This window comes from Chionomys nivalis, chromosome 14 (assembly GCF_950005125.1).
Source record: "Chionomys nivalis chromosome 14, mChiNiv1.1, whole genome shotgun sequence".
In the NCBI taxonomy this organism is placed as follows: Eukaryota; Metazoa; Chordata; class Mammalia; order Rodentia; family Cricetidae; genus Chionomys; species Chionomys nivalis.
The window spans coordinates 45,900,972-45,913,234 of record NC_080099.1 but is presented as its reverse complement, the minus strand read 5'-3'; the positions used below and the strand labels follow the sequence as shown (position 1 = coordinate 45,913,234).

Sequence of the window (12,263 nt, the reverse complement as noted above, 5' to 3'; positions counted from 1 at the left end):
CATTATAGTTATCCTACTGAGCCATGGATTCTGAGTTTCCTTTAAAAGTGAAAGCCAAGTTGGTGTATGTAAAGGATTTCCATGTAGCTGTGGTGCTAGTTATTACTGGCTACATTATATGTAAGTGTATTTGTGTTCCCCAAGTGTACAAGCCTTCTGTCAAAAGTATGTTCTATTATCACTCATATTCAAAGTTTAGGGTATGAAAATGCAAGCTTAGGAGAGCACTTTACCAAGCTGGTGTCCTCCACTGAAATTGTTTGTAACGATAGTCTTTTACAGGTTTTCATTTGAAGATGTTTGTGTGCTTTTAATTGACAACTAACTTCTTGCTGCTGTATAGTAAAATATTAATATATTTTTTATCATTAAACTGCTGCATGACTATCATCTTTGAGTGAAGAGAAAAATGTTATAAAAAGATGCCTTAAATACAGTACATTTTGGTTTGGAATTCTGTAGAAAGTATTTTGGTAAAAAAAGAAAAAAGAAAAAAAGAGGGTCTTGGATCTTGTCTTGACAGAGAGAGTTCTGGACATGCAATTGTTTCTTGGCAAATCCAGCCATTTAGATCTACCTGCTGTATGTAGAAGAAACCACCAGTAGGACTGGGAACGGTCAGTACCTTTCCCATTGGAAAGCATCCGCCTAGGAAGGCAGAACAGTTGTCTTTTTTGAAGGATTTTTTTTTTTTCCTGCTGGCTCTTTAGGTTTTGATTTGATATTTTTAAGCTTTCTGGTTGTGTTTCTTTGTTTTTGAGATCTACTGTATGTGTTGAATAACAAGCTATTTTCATTGTACTGTGCATTTTCCCATTGTTTGCTTTTCATATTCATACAATGTTAACTATGAGGTGACCGTACAATAGTTAGGAGTTTCTTTACTTACAAAATCACTGGAAATTATTAAATTGCTTTCCCCTCCCCCCAAGGTGCATTTTTTTTTATTATTTTCATATAGTAAAGTTGAGCTTTTACAGTGCATAATGTGACATTTGGAATGCTTACCAACTGCATGTAAACATTAATAACCTGCACTTTTGTCTTAAGGTTTGTTGAGCTGTTTTGTTCACTGTACTTTAACTGTGATATGGAAAAGATTGCATTCTCTGTGCTGTTTCTAATTAGGAAAGAGAATTGCTTTGATTTTGTCTCTTGTTTACTATAGCTTCTTAAAGTTAAGCCTTGTGCTACGAGTTGTTGGAGTACTCCTAGATCAGTGTTTCGTAGTAGCCAGCAGTCAGTAGTGCAAGTCAACAAAAACACAGCAAACTTAGGCAAAGTGTCCTTTCTTTGAGATGCAAGTTCTTTCATAGGTTTTCTTTAGGGTCAGCTGCCTAAAGTGAAACCTTTCTTACCTATAGACTTCAGATTCTGCTTGGAATCCTACTGGATCAAGAAGCACATGTACTGTGCTGTTGTCTTTACACTATAACAGTTAAACACAATCTTACTAGGACTTTGAATCCATTGTCTGATTTATGGTCAGTGGGTTTAAAAAGAAATCCACACGCAGATCTTTTAAGACTTAAAAAGTGGTCATATAGAGAAGACTGAGTGACTGTAAAGATGCTCTTTTTGTTCAAAGCATCTCACTTTCTCTCCCCATCAACCTCCTCACCTTCCCCTTCTGTTTCATCCTCCCCTGCATTTATTTCTCTCCCAGGTGCTCGGTACTTTATCAAGGTTCTATATTTCAGTGTATTATGTTAGAGTCTCTTCATGTTTTTAGTTTTACTAGTGGGTAGCCCCAGTTTGTGCTGAAAAAAGAAGGGTATATTTGACCATATGTGTTGTTCATAGAAGACAGTATGATCAAATGTGCCAAAAACAAGCAAACAGAACTTAATTCATGACAAGTATGCCTTATTTTTATTGATCTGCTTTGTCTTACAATTAAGGTCCAAGAGCTTGGTTAAACTATGTTATTTGCCTAAGTAAAAAAAGAAAACTTGAAATGCATTGAGCTATTGATGTTCTTTAAAATGAGAGACACTGTCAAGTAATTTGATCCAGAGATCAGCCACCAGATTTGAAGAGTATGTGTGTGCGCATGTGCGCGTGTGTGTGTGCGTGAGTGTGTGTGTGTGTGGTGGTAGTGGTGATGGTATTTGTGAGTTTCCCCCCCTTAAATCACCAAATCTTATTTTAAAGCTACCTTTTATTTGTGCCTCCTATTTATCATTCAGATGTTAGAAGCAGCAGTCATCCAGCCAGAGAGGGAGCTAAAGTTAACTAACCAGAACTGTAGAAATCATCTTACATGCCTTTGACAACAAAGGAGGTTATAAGAAAGCCATGTTGGCTTTTCCTCTACTAGACACACATTGAAGGTAGATGAACATTTGCCAAATAAGAAAAAAAGACAAAGTAGTCAGGAAAGACAAACTGTTTTCCAGCTTCTCAAAAGCCATGGAAAGTAGAAACCAAAACCAATGGGAAATTTAAAAAACTCTGAAAGTCTCACTTTCTAGTCCCATGCAGGGGTTAAAATTTGACTCAAAATGGAAAGTTTGTCAATTTTTGTTTTTAAGCCTTTACATCTAAAGATGGATAACTGTTCCAGTTTGATTTTTTTTTTTTTTCAGGTAATGGAGAAAGCTGCTAGTGATTTTAACCCCTGCCGAAAGGAGACAGATAATTTCATTTGGGAGCAAATACTTATTGCCTTGAGAAATAGCACTATAATAGCCTATGTTAATTAGTCATAGAATAACCTTTATCCCTTTCAAGCTATGCAAATTATTAAATAAGTGTAAATTAGAATTCAATTAAAGAGAGTTGATTATATTGCAATCAGATGGTATTCACAAACTTAACTGAAGCATATACAAATAAAATCTATTAGTTTAAGAGTTTTTTTTTAATGCTGACATAAATATAATTTAACTACCTAGTGCTGCACACTATTAACATTGTATGATAGGTCTGGGAAGACTGCCTCCTTTTTTTGAAGAGAGAGATTAAGAATTTTTATAATTGTTTTTCATCAAACTTTAATATTTTTGTCAAGTTTTTAGGTATTTAATTTGTAAAACAGTTTGCTTTGTACTGGCATACAGATATTAGGGTATTGATTTTAAACTTTTTGAAGCCAAGTGATCAAGTACATTTGTAATAAAAATCAATGGATCTCTATCATTTGTACTCACTGTTTTTATTTCTTGTTCTTGTCATTGTAGGAATTTGTACCTTTTTCTGCAGGAAAATGGAGCTAAATTTGGGTAGAAGGGGGTGAGGAAGATAAATCTGTTGAGAATAATCTGGGTGGATTTGGTGGCTCAAAGCATGTCATAGCATCAGATTTAGTGTGTTGGAAAAGAAGTAATGTCATCTTTTTTCTTCCTGTTTTTTAAGTGGAACTTAATGTTTGGAGAGGTTATCTCAGTTTTGTTTCTGTGCTTGAAAGTTTTGTGTTTTGGCAGTGTTGAAACTTTTTAAACACATTTTTCTCTCATGACATTTTGTGTTAATTAGCCAGCCATGGTGACCCCACTATGGGCATGGGATTATTTTTATCTTTACATAACTACCTTCTCTTCTCCAATATTTCCATTAGGTTTTTTTTTTCATATTATACACTTATATTTCTAGATGATTTTAGAATGGGACTTCCTGAAATGACTCGGGAAGCTTTCATAACTCCAGTTAATTTTAATACATAAGTGCACTTTTAATATTTTCTTCCCCATAAAACAGATAGAAAATCATCCCCTCCCCCTTTTGTTGTTTCTTGGATATTAGGATGAGATTTTGTTTACTGTGTTAAAGAAAGCTAAGACAAGGGTATCTTGAGCACTTTAGATTCGAAATAGTGGGTAACAACTGAATATAACATTCATGGTTGTTATCTCTAAATGTGAGTATCAGTAATTTAGAGGGAACTCAAGTTTTGTCATGAGAATAGACTATAAGGGAGAGATCTTTTTAATTGCTTAAGCGAATTTGCCAATTTTGTAAGTTTGTTTTAAACTTTATCAAATTTTAAAACCTTGTTTTCTTCATTGTAAGCCAATTTAGGCCATTCATAGTAACATATTCTATAAAACTAAAGTGATCACTACTTAAGATGACTATCCAGCAGCATTAATTACCATAGCTCTGCAGAGTTAGCAGTGCATTTTTTTAAGAAAAGCTGACTTAAAGATTTATGAAGCTATTTGATCCTAAAACCAAACCTAAATTTAAGGCCTAGGCCATCCTAGCTAAGACTAGCTCTTTTGAACAGAAATTTCATTATTACGGGCTACGTAATGGTGATCTAAATTAGCATTAGTAGAATTTCAAGATTCAAGAGCAACCAGATGAAATATAAGAAATGTGGCTGGTTCTAAGTAGTTTGTCATCTTCCATTTACAAAATGACTACCTGATTTTGATATTAAAGGGCCTGGGCAACTTATATCTTCAGAAAAGTTGAATGTGGAAAATAGCCTCCTGATGATGTTTTCTTGTACGACTTTTATAGTTATTCTGCATTCATGTTAGGTTTTATGTATCTTTCCTTCCATTACATTTGGTATCTCCTCTCTCCTTCCCTCTTTCCCTCCCTCCCTTCTGTTGTCTAGCTTTTGTGGAAAATTGGCTTGTTGATAGGTGTAGAAATGTGGTGATCTTTTGTATAAAATAAAACTAATTTTTACAGACCAGAAACATTTTATTGTTCTTGGAATCATAATATTGTTGTGCTTCCATGAATACATACTTTTTATTATTAATTTTACATATTAAATTTTTTAGCATTTCATGGGGGGAAAATTAAACTAATGAGTTTTAATTTTCTTGGTTTAGGTTCCACTTTAGTAATTCAGAAGGCCCATAAGGTTAAAGGTCATACTCTTGTGTTTTGCAGTTGTGGCAGTATTCTTGCTGGTATGTATTTTATTTTGGTCTAAGATGTCTTAATGCAAAAGGCTTCTAGGAGGAATTAAATAGCAGTTAAAAGTTAGAAGACAAGTAAAATCTCACTTTTGACTAGCTCAAACAGTAATAACAATCAGGTAATGATTTACACTCGTTGACATTATGTCAAACTCTGCTGAAATGCACTGACAGTTGACAGTGCAATTAGTTGTTGGTAGCTCTTGACCTCCTTGCAAAAACATCTGACATTTTGACTCCTTCATTCTCTCTTCATGATCCCACTCAAGACACCTGAGCATCCCTCCTTTAAGAAGAAGTGATGACTCTTTCCTTTGAACATAGCTAACTGGTAATCCTGAAAGAGTTCTGTATTTTAAGGTAACCTGGCCTTTTTTCTTTTCTGACTGTTGTTTCCCCCATAGTCTTAACTTGGCAATTTGAAGAGCATCTAAATGAGTGCTTGTTAGGAAATCTGTGAAATGAAGAATGTAAGAAGCATGTGTTTGTTACTGAGAACTGAGACTCACTGGTGTATAAATTGGAGAACAGAAAGGGTAAAGCTGTTTGTGCATGGGGGTGTGAGAGAGAAAAGAATGATTGGAAGTAGGAGGGATTTTTAGTGGCAGTAGGAAGTACTAAGATGAACTCTGGATGACAGTTGTTGACTAAGAAAATGAGCTTCAGCTTCACTAAGGAGGTGTCATGTCCACTGTCAGTGAAGAGAAAACTGTCCGTCTGTTGCTAGTTGTGGTCATGATGATGCATTATACAAATCTGCTTTGATGTGTATATGTGATGGTTTGAGGGTTTATAGTATGTCTGCTCCTCTGAACAAAGTCAAGTAGCACAATTGTGAAGCAGCAGGTTTCCTGGTCAACGCAGATTGGTGTTAGGAACTTACTATTTTGGAAAAAAAAAGAACAGTTCAACCTTTTGTTTGCCATTTTTAAACTGTCAGTGACATTTATTGTACACTATTATCTTGGGCTCTTGTCACAGTGTAGCTTATGTTTGCATTTCAAGATTATCTTTCTAATCTACAAGATCCACACCCAAAGGTTCTTATTTTATAGATACTTTAGCTTTTGGTCCACATAATTTTTTTAGAAGTCAGTAAACCAGATAAATCACTGAATTGCTATTTTAAGTATCTTTTCTATTTCCTTTACGTTTGTAGTCCTAACAGCTATCTAACATTATGGATCGTAAACCCTTGGTAATGCGGTTCCAGAATTGGACAACACATCCCCTGAATTCGTGTTTCTGTTTGTTTTCCTACTTTAAAGTTGTTGAATTCCTTAAAGTTAGTGTAGACAGGTGTTAATTCTAACTTAATATATCACCCAGGTTCTTGTTCTTTGTAAGGTGTGTTGACAATGATCAGTTATGTGTTCTATAATCCCAGGAGTGTTTTAAATTATTTAAGGTAAATATTTGTTTTAAAGTTACATAATTCAGATTCAGATTGACTGTAAATTTACTATGGGTTTATTCCTAGTAATTTTGACACATTACTTTAAAGTTTCATTTTAATCAGATCCCTATACATTTCTGCGATAATTTGTTTTTAAAATAGCCAAAAGGAAGTTTTGGTCTTTTCTCAAGTGTCAAGTTCATTAACAATAGCAGGATTATTTTTACATAGCTTATTTTGCAGAGTTGACACTTAGTATAATTTTCACATTTTATTGTGTGTCAGATTTTAAATTATAGTTAACATACTACAGTTTAAGTCTGTGCAGAGCCTTCTTAAATAGCTCCTCCCTTAGGAATTGTTTAAAAGAAGTAAAGGACTAGTGCTTTAAATGACTGAGACAAGTCTGAAAGGTTCCTAGGCAATGGAGATAAACGATAGCCCATTTCTATGCTGCATACAGTTTTTAGGGTTTGATAATAATGTAGAAAAGTGCAAAAGCAGAAAAGACTGTAAAGTGGCCTGTAAATTTATAGTTTTCATTATTGCACTATTCATCTTTGCACTTGATTTGTGGGAGTTAAAGACTAGTCGCTTTCACTTTTGTTTCTAGTCTTTCTTAATTTCTTGCAAGAATTATTTCAATATCCCACCCAAAGTTAAACTCATATGCAATTACATATGCTTTATAAGGCCAAGAAAATATTTATTAATGTTAACTATGTAACAGTAAAATTTGTTTTTATAAAATTTTTAATATGGATCTTTATTTGCCAATAAAATTCTTTATAAATGTGAGCTTTATTAAACTGTTTAAGAAAATTAAAAGCTTAGGATAGGAAATATGTCTATGTGTATGAAATTGTGTCTTTGAGATCCCACTTCCAGCCGGGTGTGGCCTGGCTTTGGAGTGTTGGTATGTTTCATTTAGCAAATGATATGAGTCTTACTGGGCACATGCTTAAGAAACTGGAGTAAAGTAGATGGTAGTTCCCTTTTCTGTAGCTTTCCATAAAGTTCATAGAGTTTTTTCGTGGTTTGTGTCACATAACTGGTATTAAGTGAAATGACTGTTCCTTTTGAGAATTTAAGATTGACTCACTTTTTGAGGGATGGGGCCAGCAAAGAATGTGAGACTTTGATTTAACCAGAGGCAGTCTTAGCTTCCTTGAGGTGCCTGCATAGAGAACAAGCAGTGTACCTGTGAATGTGTGATGCTGTATTCAGAGCTGCAAAAAAAAGAAAGAAACAAATTGAATTTTCTCAATGGAACAGAGAGATATATTTTTGGCTGGAATTGTTTTTATAAGTTACTTAATGATCTCATTTTCTATTTCTTTCCCTGTAGCTTATTACACATCTCACACTTAAAACCAGCAAGTAAGAGGCCTCTTTTCAGATCTGGATATTCTGAATGTGTTCTGGATGGGGGTGTTGATCGTGACGTGTTCTTCCCATGTTCTGCTGGTCATTGTGTTTCACAGTGTTTGCAAATTCTGTTGAAAATTGAATGATGTTTTTGAAATGAGAATGTTGTCTAAAACATGGTGTGGATGTATGTGGCTAGATTCCATGGAGGAGCCTGTAGCTTTGTTTTTAATTTAAGTAGAAAGTTTTAGCATAGTCCAGGTTTTAGGGTTATGTACAGGAATTGAGCCAGGTTGTCTACATGTGGACCAATTTTGGAATGAAAGTTAATGAATATGAATTTGACTCTAGATAATTCTGTACACGAAACCGCAAGTTAAAGGCTCATATCATTAGAGTTACCTACGTTTGATGGCCTTAGCTCTTTAAATGTGGATGACATTTCTCATTATATCTGTGAATTTCCTTAGGAAAAGAAAAGATTCAGTCTTTATACCTTTTCTTGGAGGCTAAATTTACTGCATATGGAAGTGAGAAAATTGTAGCAAGTGGCTTTATTTTTTTAGTGGAGGTTAACCAGCTTAATTTCTTTTCCTACTCTGAAGCACTTGTTTCCCAAATATGAGTAAAGGGAAAGAGCAGCCCCCCAGGCCATTGTTGTCTGCCTCCATTTCCTAATCCTGTTATACAGTGAATTACGGGTATCCCTCTAAGTCCCTGTAACGCTTTGGGGGGGGGGTCACAGATACCTTTGAAAATCTGATGAAAGTGATGAACCTTCGCCCCAGAAAAAAGGTGCACATTATACAGATAATTTTACTACAACCTTAGAGTCATCACTTATCTTCTGAAACCCAAGTTATGAATTTTTGCTCTTTGCAGACTGTACACAAAATTTTAATGCAAATTAATTGATAAAATTAAGAGCTATTGGCTTAAAACATTTCAGATTGGAATTATTACATGGTGGCCCCTACTAGCGAAATGTGATATTGCAACTAGCTTTGTTAGACTTTATAACATCCAGATAGAAGGGAAAGAGAAGTAAAGTTATGAGAGCTGTGTATAAGGAGTCAGGTCATCTCCAGATATGGGAGCCATTCCTGGTTCAAGGTAGGGCTCCGGATGCCTGACAATGTTAGCAGGGTAGAGTTTGATAAACCACAATGCTCAGGATGCCAAGGGGTTAGCCATTATCTTAACCCCTTCCTCACCAAAAGATTTTAGTTTTGTCTGTTGGGAAAAAAGATGGCACTAGGGAAAAATAAGTTGCCTTACAACTTTGCTGGAACACATCAGTTTGGTGAAGTATGGGACACTAGTATTATTTTTGAGAAGGTGCATAAAACCAAAGTAAATTATTATCTATGTAGAACATTATTTACTAGTAACATTTGTTTGGGTGTATTAGCTTTGACAATTTTTACCAGTAAATATTGACTTTATTTAAAACTGGGAGTCCAGTTTACATATAGGATAGTTGATATATCCATCTTTTCCCCATGTAAAGAGTAGTCTAAAAGATTTATGCATACTTTTTACTTTTCTCTCTTGATACCATGGGGTGGGGGGTAGGGGTGGGGGAGGACTTTCAACACCTGACAAATGTCTTCAAATTTAAAAATCAAGAAGCAGCACTTTAAGTCTAACTCCACGCCATTTTAGTGCATGTATTAGTTTAATAATGATTTTTGGTGCATGCCTTTGGGCTTATTCAAAAGTGTACAATAGAAAAGTGTATTTCCTTTCTTAGAAAGGAGATGTTTTTCTACTTTGCAACATGTGATTACAAAAATCTTCCTCTGTGGGAAGATTAACCATGTATTGAACTACTGAAAAGTATATATTTTTAGATATACAGAAGGAATCTATACGGGGCAGCATTCAGACCTATATAGAAGTCATAGCATTCTGTATAGGACCAAAAGGAAGTAACATTAAACACTTAAACAGACTTTGTTGGGTAGAAATACCTTTCAATCTTGCATTGACTTCAAAAAAGAAAATGCCGCAGAAGTTTGCTTAAACTTTTGTTTGAATTTTCTCTGTCAGTGTATTTAGCCCAAATGCAACAGCTTTGGGTTAGCACAATGTAAGAATCAAAACACAAACTAAATAGTTCAGTCTGGTTTGCCAATCCAGCTTGACTGAAATAAGTAACCAATCACTTGCAAACTGAAAAACTGTCCAACTCCTCTGAGGTTTTGACAAAATAACCTTGGCTGATGTGGGAACACTCCTACTTTGAATTCTGACCTGACAGTGAAGATTCATGCTTGACATGATTTCAAACCTGACAGTGTCTGTTTAAGGAGCCATGGTACAGTTTGCTAATTCAATCCCAGATACCTGTTGATTACCTGTAAGATCTAGAGTCCAAAGTAGCCAGCAGCCGTATCCCTGAGTGCTCTGTGCCCATCAGATATCGTGAAGTAAGCAGAGTTGGGACGGGTCACAGCTCTGAGGTTTGACCTCGGGTTGTAGACAGCCCCAGATTCAAGAATTGTATCTGCTTCCTTGGGAGTCATCACTGAAATAATGTCCCACACTGCGTTACTTACTGTAGATGCTCTCCAGGAGGAGGCCCAGAGCACACATCCTAATTGTGGTACTCAGAGAGGGGGTGCTAACTCTGATGCCCTGGCCAAATTCCAGTTTAGGGATGTGGGTCTTCTTGTCATTCTGATTGGAAATGTACATCACTTCCCATTTTTCCTACTGCTCTCAGTGCAAACTACACAAATCTGTTCCTTTGCCCCAATCCCAAGTCTCCAAGATACTGACTGGTATTGTATGGGCCAAGTTCATGCCTTATCTTAATGCACAAGAGTTGAAATGAGTGAGCTTGACATCATCAGATGCCCTGTACTTGGAGGGTAGACTCTTGTGACGCTTGGGGATGAAACCACCCCTCTTTTAGCATATGTTAGAAGATATGCACTGGTTGAAAGTTTTCAGCAGTTGGGGAAGGCCGGAGTTCTGCAGCTTTAATCTGGGTAACTAGCTGGTTTGAGCAAGACTTTGGTAAATTAACTGGGTTCTCAGATGCCACAGACTCCGTGAGAAGTCACCATTATTTTCAATGGCCATGATAGAGTCCCCTGTAGCCGTTACTTTAAGATTACATGCAGAGTTGCTTTATTTTGAGCTTTTTGTGTACACACAATCCCAAACTGGAAAAACTTTAAAAAGAATCCTGCTGTGAAAGGTATATATTACTCTAGATTTTTCTTACTGTAAATATTGTAAGATTGTAATACTGTCGATATTTTATTAACCAACAAATGTTAATCTATGTGAAATCAGACTTATTTTCAATGTGCTTCTTATTTACTGTGTGTGGTCCCTGTTGCTGACAGTATTAAGTTATATTCTGATGTAAGATTAACTTTATTAAAGAATGTAAACATTAATGTTTCCTTATGGGAAAACAAATAAAGTATAAAGAAGACAATTCTTTTCATTGAAATATACTGTGTATTTACACTTGCTAGACCCAGCACCACTTATAAACTTAGTCCACTGTCCAGTTTCAGTTAACACAGCTGACACGGTTGTGCTCCGCTTGAAAGTCTAAGCCTTGCTGTTGTTGGAATATAAACAGTTTGTATTTGTCTGCTGTGAATCATCTTGAAATTTCTAATCAAGTTTGTAAAATTTTTATAGTAAAAATTTTAATGACAATTTAAAAAATTACCTTCTCTAAAGGATGGTCAAAACAATGTCCTTTCAGAAATAGAGTTGTTCTTTACTATCTTTCCAAAATGACTTTGGTTAAATGGACCAGGTGTATATTAGTTAAAACCTAGGGCTAAGTTCTTGATATTCTTTGAGTTTACACGTTAATCCTTATTGGAGTTGTGCCAATATACAATAGAATATCATTAATTTGCACTGTTTGGGGACCCCATTTAAGAATGCTGAATTTTGCCAACTAAAAAGTAAGCAAATGCAATTTTAAAAGTAAATTTGAGCATTATGTGTTAAATATGTGCAGTTATTATCATATGAAGAAGCGCAGTGTGTTGGGCTGTAATATAACCATATTTGCTGTCATGTTCTCCCAAATCAGTGCTGGGAACTCACCATGTGGAAACCAAGCAACCGTGTTGTGCATCAGCCGGCTTGAGTTTGTTCACTATCAAAGCTGAAGCTAGCGAGGTCTGCTGTACTGCTTATTGAAGTATTGTGATTCTTTTAGGCCTTGATTCTTACAAAATATATACTGTAACAGTATACTTTGTACAGATTTAAATTTTATTTGAAAAAAATGAAATAAAGTAGGCAAAAAATAAAGATGTTTATTTTTCATGTGACTACATAAACAGATCATCAGTCTTTTGTTTCAGTCTTTGGGGGGGTGCGGTTGGTGGCCTGTTTGTTTTGTTTCGGTTTGGTTTTTGGTCAGTGGAGACACCTCCAGAACCTGGTAGTTGGTGGGCATTTGCCTATAACTCATCATTAATGAGGAGGTTAAATGTGCTTTCTCACATGGGAAAACCACATTTTTAATTTTATTTTAAAACAAATTTATTTCCTTATAAGATTTTTTTGTGAATAAACTTCCTCTGTGGATTCTTGGATCAACTTTTAATAACTTGTCTTGCCGTGTGATAGTT

At 35.4% G+C, this 12,263-nt stretch overlaps 1 protein-coding gene across 1 annotated transcript; it reads left to right on the top strand.

The window, feature by feature from the left end:
* The first annotated feature begins 11,618 nt into the window (after nt 1–11,618).
* Nucleotides 11,619–11,973, top strand: Igip (IgA inducing protein). Its single transcript, XM_057789116.1, has one exon. The coding sequence runs from the start codon at nt 11,634–11,636 to the stop codon at nt 11,793–11,795; it is 162 nt and encodes a 53-aa protein (XP_057645099.1). The 5' UTR covers nt 11,619–11,633; the 3' UTR covers nt 11,796–11,973.
* The last annotated feature ends 290 nt before the right edge of the window (nt 11,974–12,263 follow it).